At 39.0% G+C, this 19,500-nt stretch overlaps 1 protein-coding gene across 1 annotated transcript; it reads right to left on the reverse strand.

The window, feature by feature from the left end:
* Positions 1-15,120: 15,120 nt before the first annotated feature.
* Positions 15,121-19,310, reverse strand: tlnrd1 (talin rod domain containing 1). Its single transcript, XM_051900480.1, has one exon. The coding sequence runs from the start codon at positions 17,447-17,449 to the stop codon at positions 16,385-16,387; it is 1,065 nt and encodes a 354-aa protein (XP_051756440.1). The 5' UTR covers positions 17,450-19,310; the 3' UTR covers positions 15,121-16,384.
* Positions 19,311-19,500: the final 190 nt, after the last annotated feature.

A 19,500-nucleotide genomic window follows, 5' to 3' on the forward strand; every position in this document is an offset into this window, starting at 1 on the left:
CGCACTAGCGACTGACACTAGAGGCTGCGGCCTTTTGTGTCCTTCTTAGTATGGCCACCTCCCATACTGGAGACAGCGGTTCGAATCTCAATCAGGGCAGGGTGAATAGGACCAGTTGCATTTGGTGCCGTGACCCAGATAGGAGTGAGGTTTAGGGTGGTGAGTGTAACAGAGGCCAGCTAGTAAGAGCTGTGTGAGTAAACCTCACTCCCCTAACCTCAAGAGACGCACTAACGACTGACGGGTTGAGTAGGACCGGTTACATTTGGTGCCGTGACCCAGATGGGAGTGAGGTTTGGGGTGGTGAGTGTAACGGAGGCCTGCTAGTAAGAGCTGTGTTAGTAAAACTCACTCCCATGGCCTCAAGAGGTAGACTAGCAACTGACGGGTCGAATAGGACCTGTTATATTTGGTGCCATGACATGGATGGGAGTGAGGTTTAGGGTGGTGAGTGTAACGGAGACCAGCTAGTAAGAGCTGTGTGAGTAAACCTCACTCCCATGGCCTCAAGAGGCGCACTAGCGACTGACGGGTTGAGTAGGACCGGTTATATTTGGTGCCGTGACCCGGAGGGAAGTGAGGTTTAGGGGGGTGAGTGTAACGGAGACCAGCTAGTAAGAGCTGTGTGAGTAAACCTCACTCCCCTAACCTCAAGAGGTGCACTAGCGACTGACACTAGAGGCTGCGGCCTTTTGTGTCCTTCTTAGTATGGCCACCTCCCATGCTGGAGACAGCGGTTCGAATCCCACTCAGGGCAGGGTGAATAGGACCAGTTGCATTTGGTGCCGTGACCCAGATAGGAGTGAGGTTTAGGGTGGTGAGTGTAACAGAGGCCAGCTAGTAAGAGCTGTGTGAGTAAACCTCACTCCTATGGCCTCAAGAGGCGCACTAGTAACTGACGCAAGCGTCCTTGTTTGTAAGCCCACCTCCCATGCTGTAGACTCCGGTTCGAGTCCCTCTCGGAGCGGGGCAAGTAGGACCGGAGGGGTTACATATGCAGTTGACAGAACACATTATGCACAATGCCAAAAACCAAAGCCTATAATCTATACCTTTTAACACAATTCTTTTGCTGCTTTGCAAGCAATTCTCATCATTTTCTTGCATGTACCTTTTGCTGGTTTAAGGAACAGTGTGAGTTTGTATCCATCATCTGGGTTTTACTTTTATGGTCTTCCAGTGTCCAGGCCTGGAGTTTGTAGATATGAAGGAGTTTTCTGTCTGAGTGTGTTTATGTTAGTAGATGCAGCTTTGCTGGACATACTGGGTTTGTGTTAAAGGAACTAAAGGGGTAATTTACCTTAATTAACCCCAGTTCTATAGCACAGAGTCTCTCAGTGTACACACACACACACACACACACACACACACACACAAATACTTACACTCACATTCACCACTCACGCCTGGCCTGAATGGAGCGTCTGTGCACAGAGCAGTGTATTTCTGACTGGATAAACAGGAATCCCTGTGCAAATACACAGCCCAGTGAGAACTCCACAAATAGACAAAAGTAAAACATTATATGTTAAAATAGTAATTCTAGTTTTACTGTCTGAAAAGCTTATATCAAGCTTGGCTCTTGAATAACTTACATATGTAGTAAGGAAGAAAGCATCTTATTTTATGAAATCTGGAAGGTGTTATTGGACTTTGTTAAAGATGGAGACACTGAAGAGGCTCTGGATGTGTGAAGTTATGAAGTATATGTTTAACTAAGATGAGGAATGTATTATATAAACTGTCTACAAAAATTAAAATAAATATTTAAATAATAATAAAAAATACTAAGCAATATCAAGCCACACCCACAAGGGTCTCATTGATTTGAAACTTAAATACTGTTTTTGTCAAAACTGTCATTTTCCTATTCAGCCTATTCAGTAATAAAAATAATTCTGCTTATTGCCTGTGCAATATTTTTATTATATTCAAATGTTAATTTTAAGGCTATACTACTGCTAATAATATAATTTATTATAATAGTGATAGTAAAACAAAGTAAATTCTAAAACACCACAAATCTAGTGTCCCATTTAAGAGTCCTCCTATCACTACAGTGGTTTATCACGCCATCTTCTCATTGGTTGATTGACAGTGGCGCCCTCTCCTGGTAGACAGCAGCATTATTTGTACATCTGTTGCAGATCACATCTACAGGTTTCACAGCTTGTTACTGCCACCTGGTGGTCATCAGCTGTAATACAGCTCAGTTCCACTTTGAAAGACACACTATCTATGTTTAGAACCGCACACTACTGCAAAACTCTTTCTTTAGTGTGTATACTGTGCACAGAATGCACATTTTCTGTATGCTTAAAACACCCAAATGACTCAAGGAGGTGTATAATACCTGGACTGTTAGCATTCCCACTTGCTCACCTGGCACATGACCTTTTCAAAGTTTGAGATCTTTGCTCATGGGACCATGTTTTTTTAGCCAATCACCAGTACTGTAAATGTCATGTGACTAATCACTCTAGAGCAGCAAAAAAAAAAAAAAAAAGGCATTATGGGACATCACGGTCATACTAACTAGCCAAACCTTGACTCCTTGGTTATGCAATGCATTCTGTTTAATATACCTGTATATTTTAAAAATAGTACAAGATAAAATATAGGGCGGGGCTTGATTTTGTCCGTGGGGAATTGATTGGATGGTTGTGGTTTGCTATTGGTGGATCTCATGTGAGTGACAGGTTGCCCTGCCCTTGCACCAGAAAATGTTGGGAGGGGACATTATTTTGATTAAAGATTACGATGGCATATGAATTTTTAAAAAATAATGATGTGCACAGATAAATAATTTATAAGAAGTACTGCAGTATTCCATTAAAAAAATATATAATTTTGATTTCAGGGTGACTTTAAGCGGTATGCTGAACCCATATTTCTTTGTCTTCATTTTGAACAGTATTTTGTTTTATCATTTAATACCTAACAAACATTTTGTGAAATATTTTCTAGAAATATGTGCTTTCTTTAAAAATTACTGACAATGTTTGACTGGTTGCCATGTGCCGAACAGGACTTCTATGGCTGATTTGATATTTTATTAGGTAATACAGTGACAATCAAACATTTAATTAAGTGTTCAATACTTTTTTGTGCCTCTGTAGATTGTACCTAATGCCTGTGAATACAGCTCAACAAATCCCTGTGGATTCTTCAAGACATTTAACATTCTTATTCAAACTCACTGTCATCCACTGGTGCTAGAGACAGACAGTGTACAGAATACTGAGCCGCTGCTGTACAGTATATAGAGCATGATGGTCTTCTACCGAGAGACTGTGTGTGTGTCAGAGGAAATGAGCCCCACCTTAAAGAGAGGCAGAGCCAAGAGGAAGACATTGTACTTTGGCTGCCCTGCTGAAGGAACACCCGCCTCTCTCTGCCCTCCTACACGAGTATTTTTAAACAATAACAGTTTGAGGTCAGCATACGTTTTTTCCATGTTTTTGAAAGAAGCTCACCAAAAGCTGCATTTATTCGAAATTCAATAAAACAATAATATTGTGAAATATTATTACATTTTAAATAACTGTTTTCTATGTAAATATATATTGTAAACTGTCATTTATTCCTGTGATCAAAGCTGAATTTTCAGCATCATTACTCCAGTCTTCAGTGTCACATGATCCTTCAGAAATCATTCTAATATGATGATTTGCTGCTCAAGAAACATTTATGATTATTATTATCAATGTTAAAAATGTTATGTGCGTATGTGCTGTGTATATTCTGTATATATACAGTGCACAGCATAAATGAGTACACCCACTCTCAAACTTCTGAAAGTCAGCTATTACTCAATTACTTGGAAGACATGTTAGGGTTCTTTAGAGATATAATGTTCCAGCAGGTCTGCTTAATCAATTATCAAAGAAGCATGTCTAAATTATTCAGGAAAATAAGATTTTCTTATCAAGGTGATAAAATGTTGTGTAGCAAAAATGAGTACACCCTCCTAAAAGTTACTAAATAAAACAAAATAAAAATGTTCTGGTGTAAGTTTAAGGCAATGTTTGATCAACAGGTAAGTATGTTGAACCAAAACATTTAAAGAGAAGTAATTTCTTGACAATTAAAAGTGTTATATAGCCCACTGAATCATTCTCAGACTTAATGCTGACAACAATGGAACCACTTGGGAGAGAACTGTCAGGAGACTATATTTCTTAGCACAAAAGAGGACAGTGGTACAAGAGGATTACTAAACCATTGTTTTAAGTGTGAAAATATAGCAAAAGTAACAGAAATTCAAAAACAATTGAGCTTTGTGACAAGGCCCCTGAAATAATCAGGCCTTCATTTTAAGCTTTCATTTAGTGATGAGGGATCTTTTTGCTAGACAAAGAGCAGGAGAAATACCAAGCGAGTGTCTCAGAGCCAGCAAAAGCTATGAAAAGAGTGACTGTTTATCTCACAGAGTAAGACACAGTCTGCAGAAATGACATGCATGGTTGTTGTTCTCACTGGAACTACCTACTGTAGCCAAAGCACAATAAAGTCAGATAGTCATTTCCAAAGCCCATATTTACAAAATATAGATTCTGATAACCAATACTCTGGTCTCATGAGACCAAATCAATCATTTTGGATCTAACAGCATCCAAAATGTTACAGTGTTGCTAGAGGAGGAGTACAGTGAGAAGTGCCTGGTTCCCACAGTAAAGTTCAGTGTGATGGGGCGTTCACACCAGACGCGACTTGCACAAATAAATTGCGCTATTCGCGCGTAGTTGGACGCTTGAACATTATGAGTTTACTCGCTTCATTTGTGCGTGAAATTCACTTCACAACAGATGCAAATTCACGTCATGAGAGGGTCTTCTGCCAGGCGGCTCCAGTCTCGTTTATGCACACTTCCTCTGAATAAACACATCAACTTGTCAACGGGAAGGTAGTTGTAAAATACAGCGAATAAGCTCAATTTGCCAGCTTTAGCTAGCTTGTAGTCTCAATATGTATATATATATATATAGCTCAAATTAAGTAAAGAGCATTTTTTACAACTTACCAGATTGTCCGACCTCCTCACTCACTTTCTTCCAAGCAAGATCCTTTTTATTCTTGTTTCTATAAAAGTATGAAGGTGTATCGATTTTGTCCTCCATTGTTGTTTCGGATTTCTGCCTCCGCTCGCTACGTCGTAATCACGTCACTACTAGAGCAAGATCCTGATTGGTTAATATTCGCCAAAGTTCAGATTTTTCAACTCGCGCGATTCGCGCGTCAAACACTCAATTCGCTCCACCTCATTCGCACGAATCGTGCTGCAGGATGTCTTATCGCGTCTTTGCATTGACTTAACTTGTAAATCAGTCGCGCTTAACGCTTCATTCGCGTCTGGTGTGAACGCACCATGAGGGAGTTGTGCTTTATCAATGCTGTCATGAATTCCCACACCACTGAGTAATTTAATACACAAACTTGAAACAGAAGATGTTACCCTTTCCTCATTCCCTGCATTGTTGGGCATTTTTTCAGCATGACAATGAGAATATGCATTCTCCCAAGGTGAAAAACCTTCTGTGGACATGTATTGCACTCAATCTTAACACTCTTGAGCGCCTGTGGGGGATTCTGTAGAGACGAGTTGAGCAACACTCCCCATTGAAGATCAGGGCATTTAAGGAGCTCATCATCCAGGAGTTAAACAGGACAGATGTGACAATTTGTCATGAACTTGTACACTCCATGCCAAGAAGGGTCAGAGCAGTATATCCAAAATTATGGAGGGCATACTAAGTACTAGAATATTATACTTTTGTTGAATTAAATCTAGGGTGTACTCATTTCTGCAATCCTTAATTTAAACAAAATTGGCTAATATACTTATTTTATGTTTATGGCTATTAATGTTTCTCAGTTTTTATGATAAAGAAAATACATCTTTTGTATTTGTTCAGAGAGGGGGTGTACTCATTTATGCTGTGCACTATATATATATATATATAAGTAATTAATTACTGTAATTTAATTATGTTTCTCTTGAAAAATTAAAGGGATACTCTTAATTTTTCTCCTCTTTTAGCCTTTCTAACAAGAACCCTTTCTTTCCTGTCTATTGCACTATTAAGCCCTGTGAGTAAACACATTATTTATCTGTTTGTTCAGCATGCTGCCTGTAAGGGAGCGATGATGTCATTCCCTGGGAATGCTCCCATAGGATACTCATAGAGCTGGTTCATATTAGCAAATGGGAAGGTACGAAGATGGATTGCAACACAGATGCAGCCAAGGCTATTTTTTCCTTCGTTCCTTCTTCATCCATTAAATGTTTTGCCTTGAAATAGATAGAAGCTGCTGTGTGTGTTTTTCTTTGAACAACTGTTGCAGGAATCAAAATAGAATGAAATCATGATTAAAACAAAATAATATATGAACTATATTTTTACATTTTCTAAAGAGACTTTAGAAAAACGGAAAAGGTACTGGTAAATTTCTGCCAGGAATTAAGTTTTTTTAACCCGAAAACACAACACAATGCAATGCGTAATTCAACATACGGGTACAACAACTGTGAAAATCAGTACGGAAAATTTCTTCCAATTTACCTTTACTGAAAATCGAATATATATCACACATCTCCTCGAGAAGCTGCATGATTTGAGCTTTCTGTTTTCTTTATCTGACACTCACACATGTAAGGTCAGTATCACATGATTTAAAAACTAAACAAACAAGGTGTGCCTGAGTAAAAGTCCTCTACTGCCTTCAAAGTTGTTCATTCAAGTTCAAGCCAGTGTTATTTTAGCATCAGTGATCGTTGTTGTTTTTAAAATTATATTTTATTTTTATTATTTTTTCTGTTTCATTTGAGTTTTAGTTAAAGTTTTAAGAATTTTTTGTCGTGTTTTTGTCATTATTATATATTTTTTTAAATGCCTTTGTATAAGCTTCATAAACTTTTGTTTTTAGTGTTGTTTATTAAGTTTTAGTAGGCTAATTTTAGTATGTTTGCCTTGGCAACTAGCTGGAATAGTTAGCATGCTAACAAAATGCTAACTCATGTTAGCAACATTCTTAAAAAGGCAAACAACACGCTAATTCATGCTAGCAGTGTACTAAAACAAAGTACCAACGTGCTAAATCATGCTAACAACATGCTAATTAATGCTAACAACCTGTTAAATCGTGTTTGTGGCATGTTAATTAATGCTAACAACATGTTAAAACATGCTAGCAACATGGCAATTCATGCTAACATGTTAATTAATGTTAGCAACGTGCCAAAATAAAGCTAGCAAAAATGCTAACAACATGTTAATTCATGCTAGCATGCTAATTCATGCTAACAGTGTATTAAAACATAGTATCAATGTGTTAAATCATGCTAACAACATGCTAATTAATGTTAACCTGTTAAATCATGTTAGCAACATGCTGCAACATGCTAACAACATTATAAAGCATGTGAACATGCTAATTCATGTTAGCAGCGTGTTAAAACATGCTTGCAATATGTTAAATCATGCTAGCAACATGTTAATTCTTGTTAACAACATATTAAAACATGTTAGCAACATGTTAAATCATGCTAACAACCTGCTAAATCATGCTAGAGATATGTTAATTAATGTTAACAACATGCTAGCAGCTAGTAACATGTTAAATCATGTTAGAAACATGCTTATTCAGGCTAGCAATGTGTTTAAAATGCTAGCAACATGTTAACTCATGTTAAATTATGCTAACAACCTGCTAAATATTGCTATAGACATGTTAATTAATGCTAACAACATGCTAGCAACATGTTAAATCGTGTTAAAAACATGCTAATTCAGGCTAGCAACGTATTAAAAAGTGCTAGCAACATGCTAATTCATGCTAGCAATGTATTAAAACATGTTAACAACATGATAAATCATGCTAGTAACATGTTAACAAATGCTAAAACATGCTAGCAACCTGTTAAAACCTGATAATTCATGTTAGAAGTGTGCTAAAACATGCTAGCAACATGTTAAATCATGCTACCAACATGTTAATTAATGACAACAACATACTAAAATGTTAGCAAAATGTTAAATTATGTTAGAAACATACTAATTCATGTTAGCAAAATGTAAAAAATGCTAACATGCTAATTCATGTTAACAAATGTTAAAAAATGCTAGCAACCTGTTAAAAACATGTTAATTCATTTTAAAAGCATGCTAAAACATGTTAAATCATGCTAGTAACATGCTAATTCATGCTAACACATGTTAAAAAATGCTAACAAACTGTTAAAACATGTTAATTCATGTTAGCAATGTGTTAAAACATGTTAGCAACATGCTAGAATCATGTTAAAACATGCTAACAACATGCAAATCATGCCAGTAACATGTTAATTCATGTTAACAAATGTTTAAACATGGTAGCAACCTGTTAGAACATGCTAGCAAAACATGCTAATTCATGTTAGTAAAGTGTTAAACATGTTAATTCATGCTAGCAATGTCTATCTTTCGCTTTCCACTTCACTAAGCTTATAAAACTTTCAAACTTTCATACAGCTTTGTCAAGCCAACATCAAAGTTTGTCCCAAAGAACTTTACTCATCTAGTTTTTTTTTATTTTATTTTTTTAATGATTTTCATTAATTTGATTATCTAATGATAATAACTCTGCAGACAAACTTTTTCCAATGCATCTGATAGTATTTTCTCAAATCATCTGACAAAAGCAAACACACCTAATCGTACATCCATGTTTGGCAGCTTGCAGAACGTCTGGCCTTTAGCAGGGAAATAACTTTGTTCCCAGGCTTTATTAGACAATGACGGCACACAGACAATGTCAGGAAATGTTTCTCTGTTGTCATCCTCCCAGGTGGTGCAGCTTTATTTTAGAACAACGAGGTACCGCCCTATCTAACCTTTGGTCTTTCGGGAGAGACAATAACAGGCCCTGCTGGGCTGAGGATGATTTTGGAAAGTAAACAGGTTTGACTGTACTGTTCCACTGAGCATTCTGTACAAGAGTGAGCTACTGTAAGACATGAGCTGGAGAAATATATTGCTGAGGAATAAAGCAGTCGGTGGTCAAATGGAGGTGTTGGTGTATGAGAGGGCAGTGTGAAAAAAACTACTGGCCCAAGGTCAGCCAAAGGGGACGGATGAGGAATTTCAGCTCTGTTTGAATTCCTGCCAAACTCTCCCTGCCTCTGAGGAGGATTTCAGGGTGGTTTATGCTGAATATTCAGGGCAGATGTCAAACTAACAGATGGCACAGGACAACATATCCTCTCCACACAATCCACATTAATATTACAGGAATCTTGCACCTTTTTGAATTTCTATGACTTTTCCAGTTTGTGATTACTGGAAAGGTTTTATTTTTTAGTCATTAGATGACATTTTTAAACTTTGACTTTTCAGAGTACATGGAAGGTGGAGGTGGAGCCTCCATGGATCGGACTTGTTTGTTCAGCACATCCCACTGATGCTCGATTGGATTGAGATCTGGGGAATTTGGAGGCCAAGTCAACACCTCAAACTCATTGTTGTGCTCCTCAAACCATTCCTGAGCCATTTTTGCTTTGTGGCAGGACGCATTATCCTGCTGAAAGAGGCCACAGCCACCAGGGAATACCGTTTCCATGAAAGGGTGTACATGGTCTGCAACAATGCTTAGGTAGGTGGTACGTGTCAAAGTAACATCCACATGGATGGCAGGATCCAAGGTTTCCAAGCAGAACATTGCCCAAAGCATCACACTGCCTCCGTCGGCTTGCCTTCTTCCCATAGTGCATCCTGGTGCCATGTGTTCCCCAGGTAAGCGACGCACACACACCCGGCCATCCACGTGATGTAAAAGAAAACGTGATTCATCAGACCAGGCCACCTTCTTCCATTGCTCCGTGGTCCAGTTCTGATGCTCAAGTGTCCACTCTTGGCTCTTTCTGCGGTGGACAGGGGTCAGCATGGGCACCCTGACTGGTCTGCGGCTATGCAGCTCCATACACAACAAACTGATGCACTGTGTATTCTGACACCTTTCTATCAGAACCAGCATTAACTTCTTGAGCAATTTGAGCTACAGTAGCTCGTCTGTTGAATCGGACCACACGGGCCAGCCTTCGCTCCCCAAGTGCATCAATGAGCCTTGGCTGCCCATGACCCTGTCGCCGGTTCACCACTGTTCCTTCCTTGGATCACTTTTGATAGATACTGACCACTGCAGACCGGGAACACCCCACAAGAGCTGCAGTTTTGGAGATGCTCTGACCCAGTCGTCTAGCCATCGCAATTTGGCCCTTGTCAAACTCGCTCAAATCTTTACGCTTGCACATTTTTCCTGCTTCTAACACATCAACTTTGAGGACAAAATGTTCACTTGCTGCCTAATATATCCCACCCAATAACAGGTGCTGTGAGGAAGAGATAATCAGTGTATATATAATGCATATTGTTCTGACTACCTGTTTGTATAATATTTGATATAAAAAATAATATATTATTGCGAGTGTTATTTTGCAACACTAATACTGTTCCTCGGTGAATCTGTATTTTTAAACGAGTTCAGTGACTGGTTTAATGACTCATTTATGATGACAGTTACTTGTTTCGTTTCTTACCAAAAAACTGCCAGAATATATGACCTGAGAATGTATTCTCTGTTATTGCTATACTAAGCCACTATGCAAACATATAAGCAGTTGACCAACTTGACCAATGAGTTGAATTTACCAACTCTGATGCAGATTCAGTGAAATGCTGAAAATGAAACTTGATCTGCCCTTCGCAAACATTAGTACAATGGCCTGGGTGTGTCTTTTATGTGAGCAGAGGGATATCTGATACGATCAGTATCAAATCACACTAGACTGACATTTGGCCTTGGTTACCAAGAGACGTCACTTCTGACCAAGACGACAGCTGTTGTTTGACACACTAAACCTAAACCAACCTAAATGGGTAACTGAGTTTTTCTCAAGTATGTTGTCTATTATTTAAGTCTTCAACTTCTAACCTACTAAAATTTCTAGCCTATAATCTCTCTATTGGCAGATTAATGTCAATTTAAGCAAAACATAGGGAAAAAAGACAAATATTTAGTTAGCACCTAAATTTAAGATCTATGTATTTAAATTATACAAATTTTCAACAATTTGGATTACACAGTTTTAATAATAAAGTTTAATGTGATGCATATTTGTCAGTCATACATAAATGAAACAGGGATTTCTGTAATAGTACTAATAAACTATGTTTTAAATATATCATAAATCCAATTTGTTTTAACTAATAAATATTGCTTATTCCACACACTAAAAAATCTTGGGTTATTTTTTCTACCCAAGTCCTGGGTTGAGTCTTTTGGGGGTTTTTTTCCCAGTGTTTGGGTAGTTTTCGTGTTACCCAGATCCTGGGTCAGACGCAGTAACCCAGTGTTTGGATAGTTTTCGTGTTACTCAGATCCTGGGTCAGATATAATAACCCAGTGTTTGGGTAGTTTTTGTGTTACACAGATCCTGGGTCAGACGTAACAACCCAGTGTTTGGATAGTTTTCGTGTTACTCAGATCCTGGGTCAGATATAATAACCCAGTGTTTGGGTAGTTTTTGTGTTACACAGATCCTGGGTCAGACGTAACAACCCAGTGTTTGGGTAGTTTTTGTGTTACCCAGATCCTGGGTCAGACGTAACAACCCAGTGTTTGGGTAGTTTGTGTGTTACACAGATCCTGGGTCAGACGTAACAACCCAGCGTTTGGGTGATTTTCGTGTTACTCAGATCCTGGGTCAGATATAATAACCCAGTGTTTGGGTAGTTTTTGTGTTACCCAGCTCCTGGGTCAAACATAACAACCCAGCGTTTGGGTAGTTTGTGTGTTACACAGATCCTGGGTCAGATGTAACAACCCAGTGTTTGGGTAGTTTGTGTGTTACACAGATCCTGGGTCAGATGTAACAACCCAGGGGTTGAGTTATTTATCGCAGGCTTTTTGCACCCTCTTCAGGAGAGAGCAGTGCAGCTCCGTCAAATTGGTGCATGTCTTCGCTAAAATACAGGTTTGTGTAAGTTTCATTTTATCAAAATTTTTTTATTGTTCTGTATATTGTTTAATTTTATGCAAACCAACATACAGGGGTGCGATGTGAGTCAAATTTTTATGATTTTATTCAGAAAGATACAGAATATAAATACTTAGGATGTTAAAATATGTTCTCAGAATTGTACACTGATTATTTATGGACAGGTTATGGACTCAGTCACAGCATTTTTCGGCTATGAGTGAAACGCAGGCGGCGGTCTGAAGTTATCAGTTCCCCCGCCGAACGTGAGCCATCTCCGGTACGAGATCCAGCGCCGTTACGGTGGAAACAGGACAACAGAGACTCCTCCATTATACTTCAATTACTTCTAAATGTTTAATTTTTACTTCTATTATTTGTTAAACGAGCTTAAATGTAGGCAATATGTATTAAAAACCATATAAAATATATGAAAATAGTTGCCATGATAAACAATGCCATGATTTTTTTAGTACAGAAATGTGACCCGTTTCATTTAGGTATGACTGACAAATATGCAACACATTCTATTAGTTTTAATAAGTTTATTAGTTTGCTTGTGAAAATGGTCTAATTTAAATGAATGGAAATTGTATGTGCAATTTGAATACATAAATCTCATATTTATGCCTACATTTTTTTTTTTTGAGTGTGCATAGAGGATACAACAGGAAAAGGGCAACAAAATAAAGTGTATGAACGGTGTTCTAGCCCTTATAACTGAGGCGGCATGATGGTAATGTCTGCCATCTGATAAGGTTTGTCCATAAATTATGAGCTCAGTGTCACTCTACTCTCACCATGTGCATCTTATTAGGTCTCAAATGAGTAACAAGGTGTTAATGCCATCATAAATAGTATCAAAACTTGCTAGATGTGAGTTTGTACTAGTGAATTTGAACAAAGCCCTAAACCTAAGCATTACATTTTCGCCGCTGATTGTGCACATTTGTGCTACAGTCATGAATAATACCTTCACATTTATTAATTTAGCAGATGCTTCTATCTAAAACAATTCAAATCGTGCCATGTTGAGAAGTTAGAACATTTCTAAGTGATCAGTGAGTTTACACCACTTACATCTATAGTGCATTGTGTATTTATCTGCATAGGAAGTCATGAATTTGTCATTTCATACAATTTGCAAGAGAATCCCTGCTTTGCCCCCTAAATATGTCAATCACATTTCATTTTAGATGTTAACATTCCAGACATCCCTTTTTCCCACATCATCCGTACGTCTCCCTGCTTTTGGGGGTGAGGTGTTTACACTGATAATAATGAATCTGAAAGAGGATACTGGGGGAGAAGACTCTCACAGCACACGCCGGGAACCGCTTGCATAATAGGACAGGGAAGAGCTTTACACTCTCCTTTAAGCAGGAAATGGGCGAAACCTGGGTTGAAATTATTTCTCCGACATTTTGTGCTCTGAAGGAAACGTCTCCTGATAGAAGAGGTCATTTGGCTTCCTGTTGTGCACTTTTTTTTTTTTTTTTTTTTTTTCAGCATGAAAAGTATGACAAGGTTAGAGTCTTTGGTTGTTACAACAGTACACTGCCGAATCAGCACACTGTTAAAAAAAATGTTAAAAAATCCTAATTTCACGGAAAATAACTTTAAATTTTTTTACAGTAGTTTTCTGTTATATTAAATCATATTCAAAACGTTTCCAGGTCACATTTCACCCTGAAAAAAAATAAATAAATAAATAAATATATATATATATATATATATATATAAAGTGACACAAGTACAAAAAGCCCAAATTCTCATTATTGAAATTTTTTATAATATAAAAATATTTTAAGACAGTAATTGTGTATTTTACCATTTCAGAAATATTAATATTACTATATACTATATAAGTACTACATTATGCAATACATTTATATTTGATTTACTATTTATATAATTTTTATAGAATTTTTGGTTAAAATGCTTTAATTGTTGTCATAAATATAATATATAATTCACAGAAGATGAACATTCAAAATAGAGGCATTATAAAAATCTAAAAATTCTTTTAAGAATTTTTTTTCCCTTTGATTTTGGGTATAATGTCATATTGACAGGTATAGTGAGATTTACCTTAACAAAGATCGTTTTATTTATAGATAGGCTTTAAAAACCAAAAAGACACTTCAAGATTTTCCCATTACTTATAACAGAGATATTAAGGGGCACCGTTTTCAACTAAAAACACATTTTTATGCGTTTTTGCCGTTCATTTGCACGACAGCAGCGTTTTGGAGGCCTGAAAGTGCAAACTTTTGAAAACGAGATTCAAAGCGTACGTTTTTGAAAACAATACCGTTATCGTCTCTGTGCAAACAACAAAAATGTGAATTTGTGTAAACAGTGATGTGTAAGCCAAGTTTTCACAACAAAACCCACTCATTTGCTGCTCAAAACTAGCCCAAAACGTTTCGGTGGGGTCCCCCGGTAAAAATTGCATTCAGGGAAGTAAAATCAGTGTTTTTGGCGGGGTTCCTCTGATAAAATTTGTGTTCCAGAGGGTTAAGTATCATGTTATCTGTGGTCGCTTCAACCTGCGGACTATGCAACACCGTGTGCATGCGCATTACGTGTTCAGTGTATAGCTTCTTTACAAAGTGACAACGCAAACTGCTGGCCTGGCATGAATAATACAGCGTTTTTAGTCATTTTCATGGATTCGTATGAGCGGGGATAGTTTTGTCAACATTATCGCAAAGGAAAATCTTTTCCATTTTTACCGCATCGTTTCCGTGTAAACGTACTTTAACATTGAAATCTGACAAACCTCTTGAGTTAAAAAGCGCTAGGGAGTCTTGCATTAATCAATGGTTTTCCGTGTACAGGAAATGTGTGGGATAAACAGCTACACATAAGATGTGCGGCGGCAGAGATAAACATTCCAGACTTCAAACGCTCAGATTAAGGTAGCAGGAGGCTTATCAAGGACTATGATAACAAATGAAAGACATCGGGAACTAGTCAAGGTAGCTTCTGTGTAAAGAAGCTCTTCAAAGGCACCAGGATTATTAGGTTTAACTTCACCCAATCCCACTTCACTAAATATTAGTTTCTTTCACAAAAATGACTTAAAGTGCTAGGATGCATCATTCAATTGCTCATAATCAAGTATTTTAATCTTTAGACTGAGATGTCACACAATAACAGTTATGAGAAACAACATTTTTTAATTACTTGAAATAAATACTCCAGTACATGCATGATAAAAAATGAGGGGGTGGGCAAGGGGAAAAAAACAGCACATTGAAATATAATTGTAAGTCTTGTAAATAGTGTAAAACCTATGGCACACACTCACAGCAGCTTTAACTCATTACAAATTCACACATGGAATACGAACAACATGATGCTGATGATTTCTACAGGTCTCAAATGACATCCATTCAGCTCAACACTGAGGTAAAGACTTTCAGTTTCATTTTAAGGCTTCTGTTGTATAACGACCACTTTTGGCCGTATTCTCAACCGACAGAGACATTGCTGAAAAGTTGTCAGTTTTTTAGTAAAAGCTACTTTTTCCCCCACAATCACATCCAGTATGAGAAAAACCAATAAATGTGACCTTGAGTAAAGCCGACTGCCATGAAAAGTTAATTTAGATGGATAAACACTACATTTACTCATATTAGGGCTGGGCGATATAGCTAAAAATATTGATATTTTTTCAAATTTTGATTTTTTTCCCCCCCATATTTGTTTCCAAAATTTAAAAAAAAAAAAAAAAAAAAAAAAAAGTGATCTTTTTGGTCCCCCATGAAAAAGAGATCTAGATAGAATGGTTAGTCGCAAAATACATACCGTTTACTGCAAAATCAACACTAGTTTATTCATTAACTTATCTTATTTATATGAACCTCTTATTTACATCATGTTTACAGTTATAATGAAAGGATTCGCGAGCATGTAGAACACAATATGTGATCGTGCTGAATGAAAACTCCAGCGTTTTGAGCAGTATTGAGTGGATTCCCCACTAACTTAAACACCTGTGATTGGTCATTGTGTTTGGCTACTTGATGCTGTTACACATACGCATGGGATTTGAAAACAGCTGTCTTTCTAAGATAAACTTTTAACATTAAAAGATAATATTGCCAATATTCAATGTATCGCCCAGCCCCAACGCATACTATGCAGGGTTAAACACTACGTTTTAGAGGAATTACTCAGCAATTGTTTTTTTTGTTTTTTCGCAGGGAGGTATGTCCTGCCGGCGGTACACTTCGGGCTTAAGGGGTTAAAAAAATAATATTTCCAATATTCCATGTATCGCCCAGCCCTAACGCATACTATGCGGGGTTAAACCTGATTAGATTCTTTGGTACTTCAAAAATAACGTGCCGGGGAGGAGTTTTAATTCACAGAATGAGAGTTAACTGGCGGTAAAGTTCTAGGTGAGGATCGTTCCCTTAGTGCCTGAGACAGGAGTGTGCACCCGTCCGAGACGGCGCACGCGGAGTTGCGCAGCCGTTCCCGGTAGACGGGCATCTGCGAGCTGCTCTCGGGATGCTGGGAAATATCTCTGAGGCCCTGGGTCAGGAGCACGCAGGCCGACACCACGCTCATGGCGCCGCCCAGAACGGCCGTCTGCACCCCCTTGCCCTCGGGGGTGATGGTGGCGGCTTTGCCGAGGAACTGCGGCTCTGTGGCAAAACCCACCAAGGCGTGCACAGCCTGCACGAGCGGGCCGCTGAAGAGGACGCAGCGGTTGCGCGTCAGCTCGCTGGGGCAGGCCTTTAGCTCACGTACGCACGCCAGCAGAGCCGTGGCGCTCGTGCTCATGCACTTGACGCTAGCTTTGAACTGCTCCTTGGCGAACTTGTCCTTGGATTTATCACTGGCCAGAGAGGAAGCGTCCGTGAGCGTGGTGAGGTTCTTCAGGATGTTCTGCGACACCTCCAGAAGGAGCTGCGGCGTCAGGTCGGCCAGAGCCGTCAGGCGGAGGATGTTGCACGTCTGCTCCACTTCGTGTCGGCAGCGGGTGACTTTGTAGCGGTCCACCAGGCCGGGAACGGCGGCCTGCGAGCCCGGGATCTCCACGGCCGCCAAGTACGCGGCGTGCGCCGAATACTCGGTCAGTGAGACCACCAGGTCCCCCATCTCCACCAGTCGGTCCCCCACCTCCACAAACTTCCCCATGTTGAGCTGGCTCTGAATGTCATGAACAATAATAGACAACTCCTTAGTCCGCGCGATCAAGGTGTCGCGACACTTCTCGAACGTCTCCGCGATGGCCGTGCCGTCGGAGTTCACCACCGGCCTGGTCTCGCTGGACAGCAGGAGCAGGTCCGCCACCAGCTGCATTTTGCTCTTGCATGCGTCACAGATGGATGAAAGTCTTTTCCTTTGTTGCAAGCTGCCGCTAAGGATGCTGGTAGAAACCTCGCTATCTGATTTTCCAGAGCCACTACTAGCCATAGTAGTGTGGTCGCTCTAATGTTCAAAATAAAGATCGCGACACACGTTCTGTGATTTATGTCATTTTCTTCAGTAAAAAAAGATTTCCACACCTTCTCAAGGAGAGTGAAAACTGGCCAAAGAGTCTATAATGTCCTTCAGAAGAAAAAGTCCACTCAGCTTCTTTGCGAACTCACACAGGATAACTCAAATAACATGAAACTTCACTCAATGCGCTTGCGAGAATAAGGAAAGTATTTTAGAAAAATATTCTTATAATATAAAACGCGGGCAAAATAAGCTGATGAGAGCTATAATTAAATATCCCTTCAATTGAAACACTCGGAATTGCCCAATGTTTAAATAATCAGATTTTAGGTGTGCATAACGAAAAGAAAAAATTAAAAATACAATTCACAACTACCTCTGTTAAGGTAGGCTACAGTCTGATCAGTTTCACAGGTTGTTGCTCCAACAAACCAAAAAAAAAAAAAAAAAAACGCTTTACTGCAGTGCCATGAAGATGCCCAGATGAAGGCAAAGTGCAGGTTGACTTCCAAAATCTGTCATTTCAGGTTTTCTTCGTGTCATGCAAATTAAATGCATTTAAATACACGTCCTGCAATGTGATGCTGCTGCTGCTGATGTATTGACCGTCTTGCTGACCCTCCGTCCGAAGCGCGAGACGCGCGGGCGCCCCGCCGCCACTGCACCATCATCCCACGACACCTCGAAAACTCATAAAACGTTCCCGAACGACTTTCAGCCGTTTCTTTTTCATACACAATCCAAGTTCTGTGGGAAAACTCAGTTCCTTATGCATATCTATTGTCCATACGCCCTCTCCAGCAGAAAAGCAACGGTAGTCCAGTGGCAGATAGTTTCGCTTTTGCTTGCCATCGTTTTAACGCTCGGGCTAATGTTTTAATGCGGTTTCCGCGACAATAACGAACTTAGTTCGCTATTGAGACTCTCGCGCGTCGGTTGTAGTCTCCCGCTACATCTTGCGTATCAGGAAGCGGCGGGAGGGTGTGGCTGAATAGCCTGTTAGCTTCCCTCAAAGTCCGACACTTTTATACACTCCACAAGCATTATTCCTGGTCAGAGAGACGAAACTCCTCCTTTTAATTCAGCAACCGCTCAACCGATACGCTTATTTTTCTGAGGTAACGTTAGTCGCGCGAGAAGTCGTGTTCATTCCTCACCAGTCATCGTTTCCCGAGGCCCCGATGTGAGACTCAACTACCGGTCTGAGGGCAAAAGTTACACCCAAAGCCAAATTCCAGAGAAGTTCCTTCTGTTATCCTTTTTGTTTGGTTGGTTTTTCTTGTTTCTGGTGTTTCGCTCCCACAGTTTGCGCTTCCCTGTAAATCCAACAGGTCTCTCGCGTGTGGGGTATTTACTACTTTCACAATGTTCGCTTTCAGAGCGGCATAGAGTGAATTATTTTTTAGTTTAGCGGAAACGCCGGTTATATTATTATGCTTTTGAATATTGAACCTCAGTCTTCTGAACTCAAACGTTTATTGTTTTGATTTCCTTGAATTGATTTGCCGTCACATTTTTGAGTTGTTTAAAGTAGTATATAATTAAAATATTTTGCTCTATTTATTTATATCGATGTAAATGTACATTGTTTATTTATTATTAACGTTTATTTATGTATTTATCTTTAATTTGTGTATGTTTGGATCTCCTCAGGCATTAAAAACAAATATTTGACAACAAATTCTTTTTTTCTTTTTTTTCTTTCTCAATTGTATTATTTGATTTGCTTTTACTCATTCTCTTTAGTGTTGTACTGTAGGAGTATACATATCTGTGGAGGGGGTCTTTAAAACGCTAATACAAATAATACTAAACAAAAAACCACCCTACCGCGCTCATAAAAATACCAGATTGGCCTCAAAACAGCTGATTCATCTTGGGAAGGGAAATCGGATTCGCCGCTGCAAAAGCTATGACGTAAATGCAGTAGAGCACTTTTCATTAGGCAAAAAGAGACGTTGGGAGTGTGAAGGAGCCAATGAGAAACTACAGGGTGTGGCTGCTGCACTGAAAACCCTCCTCTC

Source organism: Ctenopharyngodon idella, chromosome 7 (assembly GCF_019924925.1).
Source record: "Ctenopharyngodon idella isolate HZGC_01 chromosome 7, HZGC01, whole genome shotgun sequence".
Lineage (NCBI taxonomy): Eukaryota > Metazoa > Chordata > Actinopteri > Cypriniformes > Xenocyprididae > Ctenopharyngodon > Ctenopharyngodon idella.